The sequence below is a fragment of the Cherax quadricarinatus genome, chromosome 35 (assembly GCF_038502225.1).
Source record: "Cherax quadricarinatus isolate ZL_2023a chromosome 35, ASM3850222v1, whole genome shotgun sequence".
In the NCBI taxonomy this organism is placed as follows: domain Eukaryota; kingdom Metazoa; phylum Arthropoda; class Malacostraca; order Decapoda; family Parastacidae; genus Cherax; species Cherax quadricarinatus.
This window is the reverse complement of record NC_091326.1, coordinates 10,604,392-10,630,967: the sequence shown is the minus strand read 5'-3', so window position 1 is coordinate 10,630,967 and position 26,576 is coordinate 10,604,392. Positions and strand designations below refer to the sequence as shown.

Genomic DNA, 26,576 nt, shown 5'->3' with positions numbered 1-26,576 from the left:
CCACCAAGGCAGGGTGGCCCGAAAAATAAAAACTTTCACCATCATTCACTCCATCACTGTCTTGCCAGAAGGGTGCTTTACACTACAGTTTTTAAACTGCAACATTAACACCCCTCCTTCTTTATTTATTATTATTATTACCTCCTAGGCCACGGGGAAAGCCTGTTGCTGTTCCTATTTCTCTGTCGGGAGGAAACTTATTTCCTTTATAATTCCCGCCTATATTTGGGGAATATATTTTCCCGGACTTTTGGGAGGCGGGGTTAAAAAAGGCGTAAGTTTAGTGGCCCTTAAAACCCCAACAACATGTTGGAGCCGTTGCGGCCCTTAACAACCACAACCACAGAAGATTTGTGTCGGCGTTAGTAAGTTTATTTAAGCACAGGTATACATAAGCACAGTTGTCATATATAGTGTAAATTGGTTTAGAAAGACACGTAAGCAAACACTATGACATATTTATTAGAAAACGTTTCTGTCCTGGGACCGAAACTCTCCGCCTATATATGTCTTTCTACCTCTATGTTAGAAGTGATCAAGGTCCCAGGACCGAAACGTTTTCTAATAATTATGTCATAGTGTTTGCTTGCGTGTCTTTCTAAACCAACTTATCGGTATTTATTACCAAGGTTTATACCAAAGTGTAAATTACCTGGGATACTGCACTCGACCGCTATCGCACTCAGCTCACACACTGAGATCTGGGGTTCGAACCTCCGGTACGGCTGGAAAACATTAGGGACGTGTTTCCATAAGAGACCTGGATGTTAGTCGACTGGTGTGGGTTGCATCCTGGGACAAAACTGACCTAATTTGCCCGAAATACTCTGCATAACAAGCGGCTTTCTATATAGTATTATGTCATTGATGTCAGCTAGGACTGTATACCTTGTATATGTAGTAAATAAAGATATTATTATTATTATTATTATTAAAGTTTTTTATTACTCCTAAACATGATCCACTGACGTCTTGTTTTTTACTTGTGTGGATTCTATGCTTCATTTGTTGAAAACAGTCTGTATGACCCTTGTAGGTTTAGCGCTTCTTTTTGATTATAATAATAATGTTGAAAACAGTAGTCAAGATGGGTAGCTACGTACAAAATATGTGAAAAGCTGGATGAGTTAACGTGTCTTTGTATGTATTTAGTTGCATTTAATTTATTTATTTATTTATTTATTAATTTGAACATGATACATAGAAGTACAAAGAAATACAGTGGTTAAGTGTAACATGCTAAAGCCCCTTGTATGCAGACCATTACGGGCAGGCTTAAAATTAACTTAAGATTAACTAAGCAATGATATATTCATTGATAGACATTGTTGTAAAAAAATAACAATTAAGCACAAATGAGTATTTCAAAGACAGGTCATATGGTCATTTACTGTGTTGCTGTGCATTCAGTAGAATGGAGTATTCTGTTAGGCAATGTAATTAAAAATAACAAAGTTTAATTGGGTCACAGGTTAAACATGTATGAGATACAATTATTCAGTATTTATTTAGTTATGGTGTGTAAGTGATTTTGAATTTGTAAACAGACAGTGTTTCTTTTATATTCACAGGTAATGAATTCCAGATTTTTGGGCCTTTTATGTGCATTGAGTTTTTGCATAGTGTGAGATGGACACGAGGAACATCAAAGAGTGATCTGTGCCTTGTGTTATGGTCATGTGTTCTGTTGAGGTTGGCAAGGAGATGTTTGAGGGGAGGGTTAATATCAGAGTTAAGTGTTCTTTGTATGTAATAAGTGCAATAATAAGTATGGATGTTTTGTATGGTGAGTAGGTTGAGTGTTTTGAATATTGGTGGAGTGTGTTGCCTGTAGTGAGAATTTGTTATCATTCTAACTGCAGCCTTTTGTTGGGTAATTAGTGGTCTGAGATGGTTAATTGTTGTTGAGCCCCATGCACAAATTCCATAGGTGAGATAGGGGTAAATAAGAGAGTGATATAGGGCCAGGAGGGCTGACTGTGGAACATAGTACCGTATCTTCGATAGTATGCCTATGGTTTTGGAAATTTGTTGTACACGTGTTTGAAATTTGAGTCTATTATCAAGGTGGATTCCTATGAATTTTCCCTCTGTGAGCTTTGTGATGGGTGATCCGTTTATCATTATGTTAAGAGGGACATCTGTAGCTCTGTTACCAAACTGAATGAAGTAGGTTTTGTCGATGTTGAGAGTAAGTTTGTTAGTCATCATCCAGGTAGATATTCTGTAATTCGGTATTCACAGTATTGGCTAGCATGACTGGGCTCGGGTGAGAGAAGACTTATGTAGTGTCATCTGCAAATAGTGTGTGTTTGAGTAGTTGCGATGCATTTGGTAGGTCATTTATGTAAACAAGAAAGAGAAGAGGGCCAAGGACACTTCCCTTTTGACTATTTTTAAATCTGCTCCTACTTGTTGCACATATTTTAATGGTGGGTGGACTTTTGCAGAGTTGCCCTTTTACTTGACTATTTTTAACAAGACATTGTTTTTTGACACATTGTAATAACTCTTAATATGCATTATTGTATCCCATATGCTGAATCTTTCATTTCTTTCTTTTTTTAAATAGCAGTAAAAAAAAAAAAATACCCATTTCAGCTTCCCTTTTCCATAAATCTTGTGTATTCTGTAAATTTAATTATAAATATGTAATTTAAGATGTATTGGTAGTTCTATATACATAACACAATGTTGGTTCCAAAATGAATCATTGTGGTACTTAAATTATTTTGTTAGTTGTTGGCAAATTCTATTCCTTTTCTAATGAATTTGTTTCCTATGTTTGAATCATTGTTTTATCTATTACAGAGTATTACCAGTGGTCCCATAGCTGTGGGTTTATGGAGTCAGTATTTGTATAACATTTTTCCAGTTGCCTTTAAAAAGTTCACATAGCTCATCAACTGGAAAGTCTTGGTCAGTATAGTTGGTAACTGTTTCAGGATATGTGAACTAAGTTCTTGTGCAAGATTTGTTTTTCATAAATATAATGGTTTTATTACCGAATTGTTCAGTGGGAGATAGTCGACAGTTGCTTCTCTCAAGACGTAATGCTCGAGGAGTTGGCAGATATAGGTGGTAAGTTTTATCTGGTGTTTATACTTCTGCTTAAAGATTGGGTTGCTGTATGAACTTCCAGTCTTACTTGGTGCTTGAGCCAGAATTACCCTAAAGTATATACTGCATTTAACTTTTAATTGATATTTCCTTTCATTGAATTTCAGATCATTCATCCCTTTACACTATTAATTTGTTTTTTGCACTACAGTAATCACTGAAGTAATCACTAAAAATTTGCTTTTAAAACTTCAACATAATTTTGTTAACTTTTTATTTCTTGTAATATTGTGTTGCAGTTCATATCATTATGCTGATACTATTATTTTTTTAAAATGTACCTACAAGTTCAATATTTTTAAAATGTCTGAATTATTGTAACTCAATTTCACCTAGTTATCTGTTCTGGTAACTACTATATCTAATAAGCTTTAAATATAATTATAATATTGGTTATACTAGGTAATCCTCCTACTTTATAAGTACTGTGCATAACTTAGTATCAACTCAATGATGTCAAGTAACCTTTAATTTTTTAGGTTATTTTTTATTTTTATTATCACACTGGCCGATTCCCACCAAGGCAGGGTGGCCCGAAAAAGAAAAACTTTCACCATCATTCACTCCATCACTGTCTTGCCAGAAGGGTGCTTTACACTACAGTTTTTAAACTGCAACATTAACACCCCTCCTTCAGAGTGCAGGCACTGTACTTCCCATCTCCAGGACTCAAGTCCGGCCTGCCGGTTTCCCTGAACCCCTTCATAAATGTTACTTTGCTCACACTCCAACAGCACGTCAAGTATTAAAAACCATTTGTCTCCATTCACTCCTATCAAACACGCTCACGCATGCCTGCTGGAAGTCCAAGCCCCTCGCACACAAAACCTCCTTTACCCCCTCTCTCCAACCTTTCCTAGGCCGACCCCTACCTCGCCTTCCTTCCACTACAGACTGATACACTCTTGAAGTCATTCTGTTTCGCTCCATTCTCTCTACATGTCCGAACCACCTCAACAACCCTTCCTCAGCCCTCTGGACAACAGTTTTGGTAATCCCGCACCTCCTCCTAACTTCCAAACTACGAATTCTCTGCATTATATTCACACCACACATTGCCCTCAGACATGACATCTCCACTGCCTCCAGCCTTCTCCTCGCTGCAACATTCATCACCCATGCTTCACACCCATATAAGAGCGTTGGTAAAACTATACTCTCATACATTCCCCTCTTTGCCTCCAAGGACAAAGTTCTTTGTCTCCACAGACTCCTAAGTGCACCACTCACTCTTTTCCCCTCATCAATTCTCTGATTCACCTCATCTTTCATAGACCCATCCGCTGACACGTCCACTCCCAAATATCTGAATACATTCACCTCCTCCATACTCTCTCCCTCCAATCTGATATTCAATCTTTCATCACCTAATCTTTTTGTTATCCTCAGAACCTTACTCTTTCCTGTATTCACCTTTAATTTTCTTCTTTTGCACACCCTACCAAATTCATCCACCAATCTCTGCAACTTCTCTTCAGAATCTCCCAAGAGCACAGTGTCATCAGCAAAGAGCAGCTGTGACAACTCCCACTTTGTGTGTGATTCTTTATCTTTTAACTCCACACCTCTTGCCAAGACCCTCGCATTTACTTCTCTTACAACCCCATCTATAAATATATTAAACAACCACGGTGACATCACACATCCTTGTCTAAGGCCTACTTTTACTGGGAAAAAATTTCCCTCTTTCCTACATACTCTAACTTGAGCCTCACTATCCTCGTAAAAACTCTTCACTGCTTTCAGTAACCTACCTCCTACACCATACACTTGCAACATCTGCCACATTGCCCCCCTATCCACCCTGTCATACGCCTTTTCCAAATCCATAAATGCCACAAAGACCTCTTTAGCCTTATCTAAATACTGTTCACTTATATGTTTCACTGTAAACACATTTTTTAGGTACCTGTATATATTTTATACTTGCCTGAAATGGAATTTGCAATATGGACTTTGCAATGAATAGTGCTATTTGCTGTAATTACACTCCTGTAATAGAGTATATTAATATATAGCACTAGTGACCCTGCACAAGGTAACCAAATACAGTGGACCCCCGGTTAACGATATTTTTTCACTCCAGAAGTATGTTCAGGTGCCAGTACTGACCGAATTTGTTCCCATAAGAAATATTGTGAAGTAGATTAGTCCATTTCAGACCCCCAAACATACACGTACAAATGCACTTACATAAATATACTTACATAATTGGTCGCATTCGGAGGTAATCGTTATGCGGGGGTCCACTGTATCTTAATCTGGTGAGCAGGTCAAGGCATTCACAGATGTATTACCTGTGCATGTATAGTAAGTCCTCATTTAGTGTCATTATAACGATGATGAGAAAATTTTTTTATTCCCAGCCAGGGCCACTGTCTGTGTGGAATTCGCACATTCTCCCCATGTCTATGCGGGTTTCCTCCCACATCCCAAGGCTGTGTATGTTAGGTTAATTGATGTGTCTAAATTGTCCCAGTATGGGTGAGTGTGGGTGTGTGAGTGCTCCCTGTGATGGAATGGTGTCCTGTCCAGGGACACTAAGAAGGTGCTCCTTATGTTAAGGAGGTGCACTTTACAATTTTTTGCTTTGCAGACATTTATTCCTTGATTTAACCCTGTCACAATGCTAAAGGTGCATTGTGCACCCCTGATATTTATATCAATTAGCATATGGTAAAACATGTTTCGTTATACGTAGTTCACTTATAGTCAGTTTCCAAGAATCTATTGACAATGTTAAGCGAGGACTTACTGTATTTGATTTATGCAGCATCAGACTGATATATTGCACCCCTATTTTTTTTACCATAACCATTTCGCACTAAGGAGAGGTGACCCTAAGAAGGAAACACTCTCGTTAACACTCATTCAATAGCTATTTTGTCAGCTCTTGGATGAGTTAATATTTCAAATTTATGCTCATTTTTTTATCGTGTTGATTTTAATTCCTGACACTTTCAGATTTTTGGCAAGTGTGAACACAGGTTGTTTGCAGTTTTATAGTATATATGTTGGTAGAATTACTGACAATATGTAAAGTAAAAGGTCACAAGTGCAACTAATGTGACATTTTATTGTGGCAACGATTTGCTCTCCAGGAGCTTTGATTTAATTTTAACTGTTTTGTGACTGAATATTAGCTTTGTAACAGTCAAAAATGTATGAATCATAACCTTGTCATAGCATCTTTGAGTCAAACTCGTTAATGGTATAAATAAAAGTGCCCAACTGTATATGCATACTGATACTAGTCAGACATCATTTGTATTTCTCATTATTTAGGTCCCTAGGTTTTTTTTTTTTTAGATACTTCAAAAAACCTAAGCAATAATTTATTTATTTAAATAATAAAAACTTTGAATTATGTCATTGGCAAAATATTGCTATAGATGTATACATTGGTGTATCAAGCCAAACACTGAGTCAGGTCAAGACTGGGTCATTAACCATATGAAAACAGCTTGAAAACAGTGTATACCCAAAGATTATAAAGCCCTGCTTGAAATAAGATAATACGGCGTATAAATTTGCAGCAAAAGGGATAAACACTACCATGACTAAAATCTGGGTCATGGTAGCGTATGCCTTATCTGTAAGTTAGGTTCAGAGCTCCATAAAAAAGTATGGTAATCTAAGCTTCATAGATCCTATCTCGCTCATGCCTGCATGTCAGGAAAGAATAACCTACACATGCCCAAATTACATTCTACAGGAAAACCAATACCACACTGGCCTCATGGACACAGCACAGATCATGTGTTCATCAAAAGAAAATTATACATTATCTTGATAGTAAAAAATTGTATAAGGTCATTAAAAGTCAATCTTCAGTTGTCAAATACCACCATGCAAACTAGGCCAGTGTACAAATTCTAATGAACCTGGGGCTTTTGCAATTCTGAATCTAAGAATGTCAGGTTTGAAAAGTTTGGTTTAATGTGGCCTACTCACTACTGTGGTGGTCTTGCATGAGTGAGGTCACTGGATCACTCATCACTTACTACAAGGTGCTTGTATACAGTACCAAGGGTCTAGGTTGTCACTTGGAGCTTAGTGCTCAGTCAAAAGTGCCACATTATGTTTCACAGGCAGGTAAGGTATACATTGCTGTACTTTAAAATATTTGGGGGGAAGGTTAACTTTGAGATGAAGGAAAGTAATTTTTCTCTTGTATTCAGTTTGTTTGGTGCATTTTTAGTATTCACACAGATTTTCAGAGATGTACCTTGCTCAGCTAATGAGAATCTTTATTTTTTAAGACATCGGATATGTAAATTATAGGAAAAGATAATTTAAGCATTATACCAGTACAATACGAATTGCTATAATGCAAGAAATACCTATTATGGCTTTATGTTGATTCATTATGTAAAAAATAAACGTCTTAAAATGTACAACATATTGTTTTAGTATTCACACAGATTTTCAGAGATGTACCTTGCTCAGCTAATGAGAATCTTTATTTTTTAAGACATCGGATATGTAAATTATAGGAAAAGATAATTTAAGCATTATACCAGTACAATACGAATTGCTATAATGCAAGAAATACCTATTATGGCTTTATGTTGATTCATTATGTAAAAAATAAACGTCTTAAAATGTACAACATATTGTTTGAGGATTGTCCTTTTATATATATTATTTGGTGATAATGATACTGAAAATACAAAAGGGAACTCTAAATAAGCTGCCACAGTCAGAGTTGTAGTGGACGATTTTTCCTTTGTGGGAACGAAGGGTATTCTTAACTCAAAGTGTGACTGAAGTGAACAACCTTGAGTCTGACACAAACAAGTTAAGATCAGTTTGAGCCCACATTATAGTAACCACAAAATGAGCAAACTCAAGTGAGCAGTTATGGGATGTGTAGGAAATGAGTGGGAAGCAAAAGAATATTAAAAAATCCAGATTTGGTTAACATATTATACTGTATAGTGTAACCTTGGTTTTCGTAAACCCCAATTTTCGTAGGATTCAGTTTTCGACGACTCTTTCTGTCGAAATTTTGTCCTAGTTTTCATACATCACCTTGGTTTTCATAGAGTTGAATGGTCCATACCGAATGCGTCCACCTGCCCGTGTGTGATGTGGAAGGCTAACAATAAGGCATGGGTCCCAATTAAATTCCTCTTCAAGAGGGGCTCCTTGGGGCAGTGAAGAGACTCTTGGTCTGAAGAATTAGACCTCTTGGTCTCCTTCCTCAGACCAAACCTAATTACCCCCCAATCCCTCCTTCCCTGGCCCATCCTCCCCATCCCCCCTTTTCCCTTTCCTCCTCTCCCCATCCCTCCCCTATCCCCTCCCTATTTTCAGTCTTTGGAATTTTTCCCACAGGCAATTTAGTTCCTAGGTATGGGGAAATGAGGAAATGGTCTCAGTTACCCATCACAATGTTCTTCACAAGGAAGCCTGCCACTACCCCTACCGCCTCACCTGAACCTCAACCCGTGGCAAAATCTGATTCTGTTGCTAACTGACTCGAGCGATGTCAGTGAAGAGTTATAATCCACACACTAGACTCATCATGCCATGCAGTTATACTCCATATAATAACCTCCATTCAACTGTCATCAGTAACTGCATGGCTAACTATCATCATCATCACAAGTCATCAGGGTTCGTCTGCCTAACCTTACGAGTGGTGTTATATTTGTCAATATTTATTAAACCATAACATGTATATACAGTATTTTATGTTTTCATGTGTTTTATGATTGTTCGTGGTTCAATAGGTTAAGGAAGCAGTATGTTAGGCTTAGTAATTTTTTTTTTTTTTTTTTTTTTTTTCAACAAGTTGGTCGTCTCCCACCGAGGCAGGGTGACCCAAAAAAGAAAGAAAATCCCCAAAAAGAAAATACTTTCATCATCATTCAACACTTTCACCACACTCACACATTATCACTGCTTTTGCAGAGGTGCTCAGAATACAACAGTTTAGAAGCATATACGTACAGTGGACCCCCGCATAACGATTACCTCCGAATGCGACCAATTATGTAAGTGTATTTATGTAAGTGCGTTTGTACGTGTATGTTTGGGGGTCTGAAAGGAATAATCTACTTCACAATATTCCTTATGGGAATAAATTCGGTCAGTACTGGCACCTGAACATACTTATGGAGTGAAAAAATATCGTTAACCGGGGGTCCACTGTATAAAGATACACAACATATCCCTCCAAACTGCCAGTAAATGCTATTGTTATATTTCCCCACAATATATTTGCACATCAAGACATTTGTGAACGCTACAGTACAGTATTATTATATTACCCTACATATTTGCACACCAAGCATCTGTGAATTTTCAAGATTCGTGAGGTTCTTGATCCCCTAACCCTCGTGAATGGGGAGGGCCTCCTGTACAACATCCTTTAACTCTGAAACACTTGAAGCTATTTCCGAATATATTGAGAAGACTAGACCATTGATGGACACTGATCCACCTTCTGTTCCTCTTCACTCTTCAACATCTATTAAGAAGACTAGACCATTGATGGACACTGATCCACCTTCTGTTCCTCCTCTTCACTCTTCAACTTCTGCACAGCTCCTTTCTTCGCAGTGTCCCAATCCTTCGCTGCTTGTGCATTTTTCGTTGCCTCCACATGTGGACTTTTCTAACCCTTCTAGTCCATAGATACCTCTACCTTCAGATTTCTTGCATCTTACTCTTTGCAAATCATGGCTTATTTACAGCTGAATATCTGTGGCCTCAGAGGAAACTGGGGTGAGCTTCAGGTGTTGCTCTCCTAGTTTTCCCCTGTTTGTGTTTGTTTACAAGAACTCAAATTACACTCCACTGTTATCCAACCCATCTTGGGCTATGTTTTATTATATTCATCGGATCCTTTTCCTGATGGAATCTTTAATGAAAGTGCACTTCTTATATGCACTGATATTCCATATCATCAGCTCTTTGTTCATACTTTGCTGCATTACACTGTAGCTAGCATCCAACTGAATAAGTGGTATACAATCTGTTCTTTGTATCTCCTCGAGCATTATCTATCCCAGATGTTGCATTCTTAGTTTCTTCATTACCGCCACCACTTCTGTTACTTGGCAAGTTTAATGGTCACCATTTCCTCTGGGGGTCTCACTGTGACTCCTGCAGCATTCAGTTGGAGGCTTTTCTCGCTTCTCTCCCCCTCCACGTTTTAAATATGGGTACTCCCACCCATTTTGATCCTCATACTCATTCTCTGGAGTTTACCTGGAGAGAGTTCTGGGGATCAACGGCCCAGCGGCCCGGTCTGTGACCAGGCCTCCTGGTGGATCAGAGCCTGATCAACCAGGCTGTTACTGCTGGCTGCACGCAATCCAACGTACGAGTCACAGCCCAGCTGGCCAGGTACCGACTTTAGGTGCTTGTCCAGTGCCTACTTGAAGACAGCCAGGGGTCTATTGGTAATCCCCCTTATGCATGCTGGGAGGCAGTTGAACAGTCTCGGGCCTCTGACACTTATTGTATTGTCTCTTAACGTGCTAGTGACCCCTGCTTTTCATTGGGGGATGTTGCATCGTCTGCCGAGTCTTGCTTTCATTGTGAGTGATTTTCGTGTGCAAGTTCAGTACTAGTCCCTCTAGGATTTTCCAGGTGTATATAATCATGTATCTCTCCCGCCTGCATTCCAGGGAGTATAGGTTCAGGAACTTCAAGCGCTCCCGGTTTCGTCTTCCTCAACTGTACTAAACTTTACCTGGTCTGTCCTCCTGGACTTGCATGACAGTGGTCATTTTCCAATCATCCTTACTTCTTTGTATTCACCACCTTGTAGTCCATGCTGGCAATTTGACCGAGGGAGTTATGGCCTTTACTCACAACAAACTGCTTTTAGTGAGGATCCTTCTTCGTCCTCCATTGATGAGCTTTTACACCTCGACCTCGGTTTTAACTGCATTTTCACATTGTACACCCTAAACCTCTGGCAGGCATTCTCAGAGGTGCATGCCTTAATGGTCTCCTGCTTGTGCTCAGGCAGTATGTTTGGAATGTGCTGCATGGGGTAGGCTAGCTGGTCCAGTGGCTAACGCAACAGTCTGGAGTTTTGAGACTCTCTGATCGTGGGTTCTATCCCCGCCCGTGGTATGGCAGGTATGATTATGTTTCTACCATCACTTTGGCTTCATCTATGAGTGCAGTCTGGAAAAAAAGTATGGAAATTGAGTGGTAAATACTCCTGACCCGGCTCCCATTCTTTGGGTTGCCAATGTCGCTGTTGCAAGCCCTCTTGACGTTGCCACCGAAATTGGTAATCATCTTGTTTGTATCTCTCAGGGGCTCCATATATGCCCCTCGTTTCTTTCCTCCAAATCTGCCAGAGAGTTAGAACCCTTAAACTTTTCTTCTATCAGATAAGAATCTTATAATGTGCCTTTTACACTTCTGGAACTGGAGGCAATGCTCTCCGCTTGCCGATCATCGGCAGCTGGGCCTGACGTCATTCATATTCGTATGCTATAGCATTTACATCAATCAGCCCTTGCTGTCCTCTTACGACTCTTTAATCTTATTTGGTCGCAAGGAGTTCTTCCCCAGCTGTGGAAATCTGCCATTATTCTCCCTTTCCGCAAACCGGGTACTATGGGATATGGTGCCTCCCATTATCGTCCCATTACTCTTAACAGTGCAGTTTGCAAGGTGATGGAACGTCTGGTAAATAGACGTTTGATGTGGTATTTAGAAAGACACAATAGTCTCTGCACTAATCAATATGGCTTTTGTAAGGGCCGTTCTACCACTGACCCCTTACTACACTTGGTTACGTATGCAACCAAGTGTAGTGTTCGTAATGCATTTGCTAATAACCACTCAGCTGTATAGCCCTTGTGGCTTAGCGCTTCTTTTTGATAATAATAATAATAATAATAACCACTCAGTTATCGCCTTTTATGACCTTTTGAAGGCATATAACACAATTGGGACGTATAACATCTTGGCCCAGGCCCACTCCTTAGGCTTCCGAGGCAATCTACTATTTTTCCTTAAGAATTTCTTAACTGAGAGATTTCCGTGTTTGGGTTAATATAATACGCTTTCCCCGGCCTTTGTCTAAGCTGAAGGTGTTCCCCAGGATGTATTCTGAGCACAACACTTTTCTACATGCTATAAATGATCTGGCATCTGTTCTTCCATCTAATATTTGGTCATCACTCTATGCTGATGACTTTGCTATAGCTTGTGCAGGCGCTGACTGTCAAGCCATTGCAGTTTCTCTCCAGCATGCGGTCAGCTGTGCTTCCAATTGGGCCACTACTCATTGGTTTAAATTTTCTAGTACTAAAACTCACCAAATTACTTTCACTAGACGTTCTGTCGTCTCTGATCATCCATTGTACCTATATGATTTGCGTATCTCAGAACGTGATACGGTCAGGTTTCTCGGCTTTCTGTTTGACCGTAGGTTAACCTGGAAACCTCACATTACCTACTTGAATGGAACTTGTCATAGCCGGCTGAACCTCCTTAAAACCCTGGCTCATTTTTCATGGGGGGGGAGGGGCTGATCGTAGAACTCTCCTCGACTACATCATTCAGCTCTGTGCAGGCGAAGAGTTTCTACAATAAAGATGTCTGAATGTGTCTTACTCATCAGCATAGGGAATGGGAGTAATCACAGAGTTGATCCAATCCAAGGAGCGGGCATACCCAATTTCTCGGATCAAGAGCCCTTCAACATCAAGGCACCATATCAGGAAGGGCATTACTGATAAAATTAATTTCATCGTAATTTCAAATTCGAATTGAGTTTTTTAAGCAGCTTTACATTCTAAATGACTCGTGAATATGGAGCTGTATGACCAGTACATAGTAACATATTCATAACCAAGCGCTAAACCCACAGGGGTGACCAATACATAATAATCACGAATATAGAACACTAAATTCTTTGTGACAATTATACCCTAAGGGGAGTTTCCTTTATGCCCATGGGCTCGAACCTGAATGCCTTTTTTTTTTCTCAGGCGTTGTATGACCACAGGGTTAGTAACTAATTTATTTAGGCACAAGTACACATAAGTACAATTATCATACATAGTGTAAATTACCTAAAAATAAGCCAAGTGATTTTATTTTCATTAGGGGCCTTGGTTAACGCTCACCCCATAAATATAATAATAACGTACCAATTATGAGGAAAACTAAGATTTTGCAGACTAAGGCAAAACATCAACAAAACTAATGTGTATTCAATATTGTTACTAAATTGCACGAGAAAGGAATGACAAAGAGGAAATACCGTTATATGAACTTTGTCTCCCGTAAAGCACACTTAATAGGAAAGATTAAAACATACTATTACATATTTGATTGTTTATCATAAAACGCTAGTCAGTTGGTGGTAAAATATACGGTAAGGTATTGAAGATAAAGATGAATTTAATTAAGGTAGAACATAACAGTACATAGAGCGAGGGTCACGCGTCCTGCACCAAAGTTTGTTGACACGAGTGTCTCCGTTCTCTCTTAGATCCTCGTACTATAGACGACACAACATCTCCTCCTATTAGAATCCAATCCTTCATTTTGCACTTATAAAAATTACGATAAAGTTGTCAAGACGTTCTGAGTTGCGATATGATTCTTTTATATTATTTAAAGGGAAAAGGTAAGGGAAATGAAGTATTAGTCGATGCTTATTTCGATGCGATGCAAAGCAAAACATTGAGACATCTGTGCAGATGAGGCACAATGGTGAGTCGAGGTGGAATTTCTTGGTCTTAAAGACTCAGGAGTGCTGTTTCATAATGTCTCGCATATTGTGTTTAACACGAAGGTCAAAAATTAATACTTTGTTAATCTTAAAAGAAGAATTTTTTTTTTAAATTTGGGTTAATAGGTAATTATCAGATATCTGCAATGCTGGTAAAATACGAGGTCAAGATGACCTTTAAAAGTATGATGCAGCTGATCTAAATCCATAAATTATCAGTTCCTGTTTGCAGTACTTGGTAAGTTCTGTGGTTTCAATATTTTGTCATGTTCCTGATGCATCAAATTGTTGATATTACATGTAAGCTAATGATGCAAAATGAAAGTAGAAGAGGTAATGAAGTTGCATAGTGTAGCAATAAGCTGCATGGTTATTGTATCACTCATAAATGCTATTATTAGTCCACTTCATTACACTGACTGTTGCATTCAAGCACAAGCAACTTAATAAAGTAAACCTATTAATATGTTTATTTTATGTATTTGCAAAATATATGTATATTACTGTTTTTACAAAATAAATACATTTAGGCTAACCTTAGGTTGGGTACGGATAAGCTATAACCATTACATTTTTTTTTTCAATGTTAGGCTAAATTATCAAGTTTATTTTAGTGTACAATGACAAATTTGTATACCATATAAATTCATGTGACTATACTATGAATTCTGAATTATTATTATTATTATTATAATCAAGGGGGAAGTGCTAAACCTGGAGGATTATACAGCGCCTGGGGGGGGGGTGTGAAAGTCATTCAGGCTTAATTCGGGGAACTGGAGCACAGATCCAATTCCCTAAATCAAGAGCCCCTCACCAACATCAAGGAATCTTCCTTGAGGGGTATGAATTCTGAAGAAAATAAATTTTTGAGAATGTGTTGTTTTCTCATAAGTATTTTACTTATTTCCATTCAAGTTCAAATTACTTGTCAAATACTGTATTTATTATTTACTTGAGAAAATGTAGAAATCTATGCAGAACATAACTGATACACCATTTATTTTTACAGGCGAGAAATTAAAGTTCAGTTATATGGCCCAGCCTAAGCACAAAATGAAGCCAAACTTTCGGTGGAAGGAGAGTGAAACGAAGAAAGCAGCATCACCAGAATGTAACACTGCCAGATCAGGGCGACAAGAAACTGTACAAACCAATGCATCTGAAAGATTTACTGCAGCTGCTGCTCTGCCAAATAACTTATCAATAATATTAACAACAGTACCTAAAGACAGTTCAGAATCGGAGAAGAGAAATATAACGTGTTCATGTAGTTCAAAAATAGTGAATTTAAGGACTCGAGATGGAAGAGATTGGTGGACTCCCAGGTGGAGGGTGAAGTGGTGGCATGACTGGAGGATTACTTTAGGATTATTGTTATTTTTGTGTGTTTTAAGTAGAGCAACTCATAGGACACTTGATACTACCTCCATTAATAGTGGTGATACCTTTGACAGTGAAGACAATTTAATGTTTGTGGCAAGAAGACTTAGTAGTGTAAATGAAGTTGATTACATGAGTGATGTATATCAGGAATCCACATTGAAAAGTAATGGAAATGATGATTCAGATAAGTTAAACAACAGACCAACAGAAAGACCATGTGGCAGAAGTCAAGGCCAACAAGTTAAAATCCAATACTCATCTAGCATTGTGGAAAATGGTAAATAAAGTAAATACTTTGTATGTATCAATGAGAATAGATTAGCAGTAATTATGCAGTGTGTAAGTCAAAGCTTATCAAAATTTTTACCTGAACAGTAACACTGCTCTAAAAGTACTGATTCTTTGTCATCAGAGTACTGCACAATATTTCTGATAAATACTGTAGTAACTTATAAATTTTAATGTCAACTACCATTAACATTATCGTTTTTTCTTCTTTTGAAATAAAATTATAAATAAATGCAGTGTAATCCTGTGCAATTGCAATTCACAATTTTTAAAAGCCCTGTTGCTTATTAAATTTGAAATGTGTATGTGTGACTATTATATGTCACAGAGTTAATCAAAATTGGTCAATCTCATAGAAAGAAAATAAGATGGGTGGGCTCATGTATAGATGTGCAAATAATTTTCCACATACATACATACATACATACAAACAATCGAAACCAAAACCCACACACTGTACCCTCTGCTCCCATCCCCCTCATCACAAACCCTACTCCCACAGTAACCCCCCATAGGACCACTGCCCCCACTCTCCACACCACAAACTCTACCCCCACAGCAACCCCCCTATAGGCCCCTGCCAGGGCTCCTGCTCCCCAAACCCACCATTCTCCCTGGACCACAGTTTTAGAAAAGAAGTTGAAGGCTTGGTACACGAACGCGGATGGAATAACGAACAAATGTGAGGAGTGGCATGAAAGAATCAAAGAGACACCCCTAGACATCATAGCAGTCGCAGAAACAAAATTCACTGGGACAGTAACAGACACAATCTTCCCACCTGGATATCAGATCCTGAGGAAAGATAGAAAGAGCAGAGGGGGAGGAGGGGTTGCACTGCTCATTAAAAATTGATGGGGATTTCAGGAAATTGAAGGAATGGATGAGATTGGAGAGAGGGATTACATAGTAGGTACAATTCAGTCTGGGGGACATAAAATAGTCATTGCAGTGATATATAACCTGCCACAGAACTGCAGGAGGCCAAGAGAGGAATATGAAGAGAGCAACAGAACAGTGGTGGACACACTAGCTGAGGTGGCCAGAAGAGTTCACTCAGGTAGAACAAAGTTACTGGTTATGGGCAATTTCAAACCACAGGGAGATTGATTGGGAGAACCTGAAGTCACATGGGGGTCCTTAAACATGGAGAGCCAAGATGATGGATGTGGTACTGGAAAACCTCATTCACCAACATGTTAGGGACACTACCAGAGAGAGAGAGAGAGAGAGAGGGGGGGATGAACCAGCAAGACTGGACCTTGTGTTCACCCTGAGTAGCTCAGACATTGAGGACATCATATATGAAGGCCCCTTGGAGCTAGTGATCATGTGGTTCTGAGCTTTGAATACATAGTAGAGTTACATGTGGAGAGGGTAACAGGAGTAGAAAGGGAAAAGCCAGACTATGAAAGGGGGGGACTACACAGGTATGAGGAACTTCCTGCAGGAGGTACAGTGGAAAAGAGAATTGGTAGGAAAGTTGGTAAACGAAATGATGGACTATGTAACAGCAAAATGCAAGGAGGCAGAGGAAAGGCTTGTCCCCAAGGGCAACGGAAATAATGGGAAGACCAGAATGAGCCCTTGGTTTACCCAAAGGGGTAGGGAGGCAAAAACAAGTGCACTAGAGAATGGAAAAAGTACAGAAGGCAAAGGACCCAGGAAAATAAAGAGATTTGTCGACGAGCCAGAAACGAGTATGCACAGATAAGGAAGGAGGCCCAGCAACAGTACGAAAACAACGTAGCATCAAAAGTCGAGGCTGACCAGAAACTGTTTTATAGCCACATCAGGAGGAAGACAACAGTCAAGGACCAGGTAATCAGGCTGAGGAAAAAAGGTGGGGAGTTCACAAGAAACGACCAAGAGGTATTTGAGGAGCTCAATAGATGCATTAGTTCCAACAGAGATGTCCGTCTCTGTTGGAACGAGTGCATCTAATTTGTAAGAATTAGTAACATGTCTCCATGGGGAAGCAGAAAAGAATCTTCCTTCCATAAGCCATGTGTGTCATAAGAGGTCACTAAAATGCCAGGAGCAAGTGGCTAGGAGGTGGAGTTACTAATTAGGGAGTCATACACTGCCTGGGGAATGGGAGTTAATCAGACTTTATCCAAGGAAAAGGGCAACTTTAATTTCCTGGATCACTGGTATTAATAAATGCTTTATTTCCTACCATATAAGTGCATTACTTCACACAAATAAAAATGAGAGTACACAATGAGAGCTCAGAATAAAACAGACTGGCAATAAAATGTTAACATTTCAGCTTTAAATAAAAATGATCAAAATACATTATTAAAGATTGTGACTTTAGAACACTTTAATTAATGTTACTTTTAAAATATCAATGATACCATTATTTACAGTGGAACCTCAAAAATCGAACGTATCACATGTCGAACGTTTCGAAAATAGGACCATTTTTTCGGACAAACTGTGTCCCTATTATCGAACGCGCCCCTATTTTCAGACCGCCGGGTATGTCTGCCACCCCGCTCTGTTCGCGTCCCCGCGCAGGCACCGTGAGCAGTCTAGCTTTTTTTATGCTTGAGTGAACACTAACCTGCGCTCTCATTCACGCATTTTACGATTATTTTGTTGTGTTTAGTGCTTGTGGGACTGTGAAATAAGCTGCCATGGGCCCAAAGAAACTTGCTAGTGGTACCCCTGTGGTAAAGAAAGTGAGAAACACCATAGATGTGAAGAAGGAAATAATACAGAAGTATGAGAGTGGTGTGAGACTTGTTGAGCTTGCCAGGATGTATGGGAAAAACAAGTCAACCATCGGTTCTATCCTGTCAAAGAAAGAACAAATCAAGGAAGCTGATCTTGCGAAAGGTGTTAATGTGTATAGGGAGTGGATGAGGTGCCTTCTTCAAAGATTAAGGAGATTTGTGCCAAGTGGAATGATGTCCAAATGTTTGTGCAGAAGTACCACCCTGAGCAAGCTGAAACAAGCCATCTTTGCAACAAGTTCAGTGACAGAACCATGTCCCATTTTAGGGAAATGTTAACGAGGCACCAGAAACAGAGGACTGTGGACAGTTATTTTGTGAGACGGGTCCAGTGACTCTCAAGCTGGTCCTAGTGGCATTAAAAGACAGAGAAGGGAAGTAACCCCAGCGAGGGCTTTACCTGAAGTCCTCATGGAGGGGGATTCTCCTTCCAAACACTAACCCCAACTTCCTCTCTCCTCCTCCCTATCTTCCAGAAGCCATCACCAATCTTCAATAAAGGTAAGTAAAAATGCTATTTTATATGTATTACTATACATAATTAAATACTATAGTATTTGTATGTAAAACTGTAATTAATCTCTATAAAATGTATTTTTTGTGTGAATATTTTTGGGTTTCTGGAATGGATTAATTGTATTTCCATTATTCCTTATGGGAAATATTGCTTCGAATTTCAGACTTTTCGAATTTAGAACTAGCTCCTGGAACGGATTAAGTTCGATGTTTGAGGTTCCACTGTACTATGAATTTGTAATACATACATTGATTTCAAAAGTACAGTGGTACCTTGACTTACGAGTGCCCCAACTTATGAGTTTTCAGAGTTATGAGCTGTTACTCGGTCAATTTTTTGCTTTGAGTTGCAAGCCAAAACCTGAGTTACAAGCGAGCTTCAGATGCACTGGTACTAGTTGGCAGCGTATCTGAAGTCAAGTCCAACTCTGTACCCAAGGAATGTCGGTTACTTCGTCCCATCCCACATGCTCTTCCAAGACATAACTGGAAGGATAATACTCCCACATTGATCCCAGATTGTAGTGAGGCACCTTGTCCCTTGTTTGGTTCTCATATAAATATGGGGAAGAGGTAACCTCCATTTCAACACAAGAGTTTTTCCAGAAACATTAATTAAGGTGGGTGGAGTACTGATAGTGGTGGGTGGATTGGTCATGGTGGTTGGAGTAGTAGTGATGGTGGTGGGGGGAGTAGTCATGGTGGTGGGTGGAGTACTGATAGTGGTGGGTGGATTGGTCATGGTGGTCGGTGGAGTAGTCATGGTGGTGGGGGGAGTACTGATAGTGGTGGGTGGATTGGTCATGGTGGTTGGTGGAGTAGTGATGGTGGTGGGGGAGTAGTCATGGTGGTGGGGGGAGTACTGATAGTGGTGGGTGGATTGGTCATGGTGGTCGGTGGAGTAGCCATGGTGGTGGGGGGAGTACTGATAGTGGTGGGTGGATTGGTCATGGTGGTCGGTGGAGTAGTGATGGTGGTGGGGGGAGTAGTCATGGTGGTGGGTGGAGTACTGATAGTGGTGGGTGGATTGGTCATGGTGGTCTGTGGAGTAGTCATAGTGGTGGGTGGATTGGTCATGGTGGTCGGTGGAGTAGTGATGGGGGTGGGGGGAGTAGTCATGGTGGTGGGGGGAGTACTGATAGTGGTGGGTGGATTAGTCATGGTGGTCGGTGGAGTAGTGATGGTGGTGGGGGGAGTAGTCATGGTGGTGGGGGGAGTACTGATAGTGGTGGGTGGATTAGTCATGGTGGTTGGTGGAGTAGTGATGGTGGTGGGGGGAGTACTGATAGTGGTGGGTGGATTAGTCATGGTGGTGGGTGGAGTAGTGATGGTGGTGGGGGGAGTACTGATAGTGGTGGGTGGATTAGTCATGGTGGTCGGTGGAGTAGTGATGGTGGTGGGGGGAGTACTGATAGTGGTGGGTGGATTAGTCATGGTGGTCGGTGGAGTAGTGATGGTGGTGGGGGGAGTAGTCACGGTGATCAGTGGAGTAGTGATGGTGGTGGATGGAGTAGTGATAATGGTGAGTGGAGTAGATATGGTGGTGAGTGAAGTAGTGAGGGTGGTGGGTGTAGTAGATATGGTGGTAGGTGGAGTAGAGATGGTGGTGGGTGGAGTAGTGAATGCGGTGGGTGTAGTAGAAATGTTGGTGGGTGGAGCAGTGAAGGTGGTGAGTGGAGTAGTGAGGGTGGTGGGTGGAGTAGTGAGGGTGGCAGGTGGAGTAGTGAGGGTGGTGGGTGGAGTAGTGAGGGTGGAGTAGTGAGGGTGGTGGGTGGAGTAGTGAGGATGGCGGGTGGAGTAGTGAGGGTGGTGGGTGGAGTAGTGAGGGTGGCGGGTGGAGTAGTGAGGGTGGCGGGTGGAGTAGTGAGGGTGGCGGGTGGAGTAGTGAGGGTGGCGGGTGGAGTAGTGAGGGTGGCAGGTGGAGTAGTGAGGGTGGCAGGTGGAGTAGTGAGGGTGGTGGGTGGAGTATACAATATTTCTTATTTATGAATACATTTTTCTTATTTAAAAACCCACAACAAAAAAATTGGGGTGGTTTTCTGGGGTCTGGAATGGATTAATGACAGTTCAATTAATTTCAGTGAAGAAAATTGATTTGATATACTCTATGAGCAAATTGAGTTACAAGCTTGGTCACAGAACGAATTAAACTCTTAAGTCAAGGTACCACTGTATTTAAATTCTTTACTCTTATTACAGCATACAGGGTGCCCCGTGGCCTGGTGGCAAAAGCTCTTGCTTCATACGATGAGGGTCTGGGTTCGATTCCCGGTGAAGGGGGTGGAAACATTGGACATGTTTCTTTTCACTGGTCCAGTGTTCATCCATCAGTAAAATGGGTACCTGGGTGCTAGTCGACTGGTGTGGGTCACATCCTGGGACAAAACTGATTTAATTTGCCTGAAATGCTGTGCATAACAAGCGGCTTTCTATACGTATAGTAGTACAGTGGTCCCTCGATAATCGTAAGGCTCGATAGTTGTAATTTTCGAAAATCTTGACGATATTTTCGTCAAAACATTGGCTCGCTAATCGTAGTTTGACTCGCGAATAGTCATTCGTCTGGAACGCATACTCAAACTCTGAGCCGCCCCGGCCTCCCTTCCCAGCCAGTGTGCCATTGTTTACCAGTGAGCGACGGTCCCCTCACTTGCTCATATGAAATATTTCATAATATTCCATTCATTTTAGTGCTTGCAACTACTAAATAAGCTACCATGGCTCCAAAGAAAGCTCCTAGTGCCAAGCCTTTGGTAAAGAAGGTGAGAAATACGATTGAATTTAAGAAAAACATCATTGAACAATATGAAATTGGCGTACGTGTGGCTGAACTGGCCAGGATGTATAACAAACCCCATACAACCATAGCTTCCATTGTGGCCAAGAAAAAGGAAATCAAGGAAGCTGTTGTTGCAAAGTGGGTAAATATGCTGACAAAAATGAGATCACCTGTACTCGAAGATTTGAGAAGTTATTGGTGTGGATAAACGAGAAACAATTAGAAGGAGATAGTCTTATGACGTCAATTATTTGTGAAAAAGCTAGGCAGTTGCACAACGATCTGGTAAAGAAATTGTCTGCAACGAGTACTGATATTTGTGAATTTAAGGCCAGCAAAGGTTGGTTTGAGAGATTTAAGAACCACAGTGGCATACACTGTGGTAAGGCATGGTGAGGCTGCCAGTTCGGACCAAAAAGCGGCTGAAAAATATGTGCATGAATTCAAGGAGTACATAGAGGCTGAAGGACTGAAACCTGAACAAGTGTTCAATTGTGATGAAACAGGCCTCTTTTGGAAGAAAATGGCAAAGAGGACCTACATTACTCAGGAGGAAAAGGGACTGCCAGGACACAAGCCTATGAAAGACAGGCTGACGCTCATGTTCTGTGCTAATGCTAGTGGGGATTTCAGAGTGAAGCCGTTACTAGTGTACCATTCTGAAAATCCCAGAGTGTTCAGGAAAAAAATGTTATGAAGAGTAAATTGTGTGTGTTTTGGAAATCTAATAGTAAGGCATGGGTCACGAGGGAAATTTTCGTCGAGTGGTTCAATGAAGTGTTTGGCCCTAGTGTGAAGAATTACCTCCTGGAAAAGAAATTGGATCTCAAGTGCCTCCTAGTGATGGACAGTGCACCTGCTTATCCTCCAAACTTGGATGACCTAATTTTGGAGGAGTTTGGGTCCATCACAGTAAAGTTCTTGCCCCCGAATACCACTCCTCTCCTCCAGCCCATGGACCAGCAGGTCATTGCAAACTTAAAAAAACTCTACACCAAAGCAATGTTTCAAAGGTTGCTTTAATGTGACCTCAGACACTCACTTGACCCTAAGAGATTTTTGGAAAGAACTCTTCAGCATCCTCCATTGCATAAGCCTTATAGGTAAGGCTTGGGAGGGAGTGACTACCAGCACTTTGAACTCTGCTTGGAGAAAATTGTGGCCAGATTGTGTCCACAAGAGGGATTTTGAAGGGTTTGGGGCTGACCCTGATGAGCCTATGTCAGTTGTTAAATTCATTGTGGCACTGGGGAGTTCCATGGGGTTGGATGTGAGTTTGGAGGATGTGGAAGAGTTGGTGGAAGACCACAACGAAGAGCTCACCACTGAGGAGCTGCAAGAGCTTCAGCAGGAAGAGCAACAGATTGCAGCTCAGAATCTTGCTGCAGAGGAGGAGGAAGAGAGATGGAAGAAGGTGCCTTTTTCAGAAATTAAGGAGATTTTTGAAATGTGGGGTAAGATGGAAAGATTTATGGAGAAACATCACCCTGACAAGGCTATTGCAAGCCATGTTGGCAACATGTACAGTGACAAAGTCTTGGCCCATTTTAGGGAGGTGTTAAAGAGACACCAGAAACAGAGCTCTCTGGACAGTTATTTTGCTAGACAGGACTCCAGTGACTCTCAAGCTGGTTCTAGTGGCATTAAGAAACAGAGAAGAGAAGTAACCCCAGAAAAGCACTTGATACCTGAGGTGTTGATGGAAGGGGATTCCCCTTCCAAACAGTAATTCAATCTCCTCCTCCAGTCTTCCATACACTAAGAAGAATCGCCAATAAAGGTAAGTGTTATGCTGTTAATGTTTCATTCATCATATCCCATTGTATTGTTTATGTACTACATCTATATTTCACGTAAAAAATTTTTTGTTTTAGTACTTGCACACGAAAATCACTCAGTACGAAAGCAAAAGACTTGGCAGACGATGCACCATCCCCCCAATGAAAAGCAGGGGTGTCACTAGCACGTTAAGAGACCATACAATAAGTGTCAGGGGCCCGAGACTGTTCAACTGCCTCCCAGCATACATAAGGGGGATTACCAACAGACCCCTGGCAGTCTTCAAGCTGGCACTGGACAAGCACCTAAAGTCGGTTCCTGACCAGCCGGGCTTTGGCTCGTACGTTGGTTTGCGTGCAGCCAGCAGCAACAGCCTGGTTGATCAGGCTCTGATCCACCAGGAGGCCTGGTCACAGACCGGGCCGCGGGGGCGTTGACCCCCGGAACTCTCTCCAGGTAAACTCCAGGTAAACTTCTGGGTGTCAGGAATGGATTAATTGTATTTACATTATTTCTTATGAGGAAAATTGATTCGAAAATCGTAAATTTCGATAATAGTCACACTTCCAGGAACGGATTCATTACGAAAAACGAGGGACCACTGTATGTCATTAATGTCAGGTAGGACTGTATACCTTGTACATGCACTTGTAGTAAGTAAAGATATAAAGGGATTTTTTTTTAATTAAAAATTCATGGTATTTCACCCATAGAATACATCGTAGCTTTTAAGGGATACTACAGGCAAGAGGCACGTGAACGTTTTATTGAGGCTGCACTAAATGAATCCAGTGTGGTTCGGTGGGAGGTGCTGCCACGTGACAATCCAGCTAGTGACTACCCAAGTGACTTTGATGTCGTTCAGGTAATATGATGATTCAAGGAATTAAACATTCCAGATTTTAATATATTTCCTGATATCACTGGTTACTGTTTAAGGTTGACTATAAAATTACATAATTTTTTTTTATAATACTCTATATGTAGCTTCTCTGTGTAAAATTTTCCATTAAACCAGAGATGACATGTACAAATAAATACCTTACTGTATGTACATGTACAGTAGTAACTTTTCATTGTCTTAATATTATAGTCCTCTGCATATTTAAAAATATTAAGCAACCTTCAATTGTTATTAATAATGTTAACTTTTTTTCCTAGATAACATGTTTATCAAAATATCTATAGAAATGTTGAATGCTTTAACTGTTTTTTTTTTAATCATGTTCTCAAGACTTTAAATGTCTTCAGAATTTGAATTTTTTTTTGAGGGAACACTTGAAACATTTTATCAGAGAATTCTACATATTAAAAATAGTGATGAAGAACCAACAAAATTGTAAGAAATGAATACAATATGATCACAGCCAAAGAAAAGCTATCTTTGTTTTATCTTCTAGATTCAAGAGGTGGGTAAAAATGGTGGATTAGATGCTCTTAAAGATCATCCAGCTGTAAAGAGAGTGACTGCACAACGCATGGTTGTACGACACCTTCATTATGTCAACGATACAGAGGAGGCTAATGCTGATATGTGGGAAGAAATCCTTTTTGCAAATACCTCAGAGACTGATGAGAGATTGATAATGTACAATATCAGTGAAACAGATATGAGAACGGTCACAGATGTTGAATCTGATTCAGATAGCGAGGCAGAGGTGGACGACACAGACGAAATAGAAACAGATGTAAATTATAATAGCTATTTGTCAGAAATTAATTCTGACAAGATTGAAGTCAAACAGAGTAAGAAAAATAAACCATGCAGTGGGACTGAATGTGGCCAAGAAGAAGATGAGAATGGTACTTGGCCTGCCTCGAGGCCTCTACGACGTTCTTCCTTAACATTAGTAAGTTGTACTTCTGCAGTACAGTGGACCCCCGCATAACGATGGCATCACATAGCGATTTTTCCGCATACCGATTACTTTTATCGCAAAATTTTTGCCGCGCATACCGATTAAAAACCCGCTTACCGATTTTCGTCCGAGACGCGTCCAATGTGCCCTCACATGTGCCGGCCGTCCCATTGTTTACCAGCCAGCCTCCGCGGTAACATCCAAGCATACACTCGGAATATTTCGTATTATTACAGTGTTTTCGGTGCTGTTTCTGGAAAATAAGTGACCATGGGCCCCAAGAAAGCTTCTAGTGCCAACCCTGTGGTAAAAAGGGTGAGAATTAGTATGGAAATTAAGAAAGATTTTGAAGGGTTTGGGGCTAACCCTGAGAAGCCTATGCCAGTTGTGGAATCCATTGTGCCTACTTCAAAGATTAAGGAAATGTGTGCACAGTGGGTTGAACTGCAAACCTTTATAGATGAAAATCACCCTGACACAGCTGTTGCAAGCCGTGCTGGTGACTATTTCAATGACAATGTTATGGCCCATTTTAGGAAAGTCTTGAAGGAACGGGAGGTACAGAGCTCTATGGACAGATTTGTTGTGCGACAGAGGTCCAGTGACTCTCAAGCTGGTCCTAGTGGCATTAAAAGAAGAAGGGAAGTAACCCCAGAAAAGGACTTGCTACCTCAAGTCCTAATGGAAGGGGATTCCCCTTCTAAACAGTAAGAAGATAATGCTCTCCCCTCCTCCCATCCCATCAATCATCACCAGATCTTCAATAAAAGTAAGTGTCATTTAATTGTGCATGCCTTTTTCAGTTTGTGTGTATTAAAATTAACATTTCATGTGGTAAAAAAAAATTTTTTTCATACTTTTGGGCGTCTTGCACGGATTAATTTTATTTCCATTATTTCTTATGGGGAAAATTCATTCGCATAACGATTATTTCGCATAACGATGAGCCCTCTTGCACGGATTAAAATCGTTAACCGGGGGTCCACTGTATTTGTATACAAAATTCTTGACTATAATACTTTTCTATAAATTAAAATAAATATAATTCATAATTTCATTTCATATAATTATGACAACACAAAATCTTATGTTTAATATTCATTACAGTATAAGTTTTCATTATTTAGGGGACAGCGTTCTGGCAGACAACAGGCCGCCATTCTAGCCGTCGTCTCCTACGTACGATACCAAGGCAAATTACATCTACGTTACAGGCTGATGTGCTATGGAGTATGGGTATCACAGGTGAGATATAGTATCTTGAATTGTATGTGAAGCATAATACTGTACTTGCATAGCTTAGAATTTAACTTTTAAAATGATAGTGTTAGTCAATAGATTATCAGTTAAGCATGTATACATTTCTTCATACAGTGCTTGTAGAG

General features: G+C 40.3%; 1 protein-coding gene across 3 annotated transcripts in view; it reads left to right on the top strand.

Moving 5' to 3' along the window:
* Positions 1-13,723: 13,723 nt before the first annotated feature.
* The window catches only part of S1P (membrane-bound transcription factor site-1 protease), an 84,992-nt gene continuing 72,139 nt past the window's right edge, over positions 13,724-26,576 (top strand). For 2 of the 3 annotated variants that reach the window (XM_053785605.2, XM_053785607.2), the window contains exons 1-5: positions 13,724-13,824; positions 14,856-15,506; positions 24,046-24,197; positions 24,733-25,182; positions 26,319-26,436. In XM_053785605.2, coding sequence (XP_053641580.1) covers positions 13,812-13,824; positions 14,856-15,506; positions 24,046-24,197; positions 24,733-25,182; positions 26,319-26,436 — 1,384 coding nt within the window. In that variant the 5' untranslated portion in view covers positions 13,724-13,811. Of the gene's footprint in view, positions 13,825-13,867; positions 14,082-14,855; positions 15,507-24,045; positions 24,198-24,732; positions 25,183-26,318; positions 26,437-26,576 lie in introns of those variants that run through there. The other variant, XM_053785606.2, reaches the window with a different exon arrangement.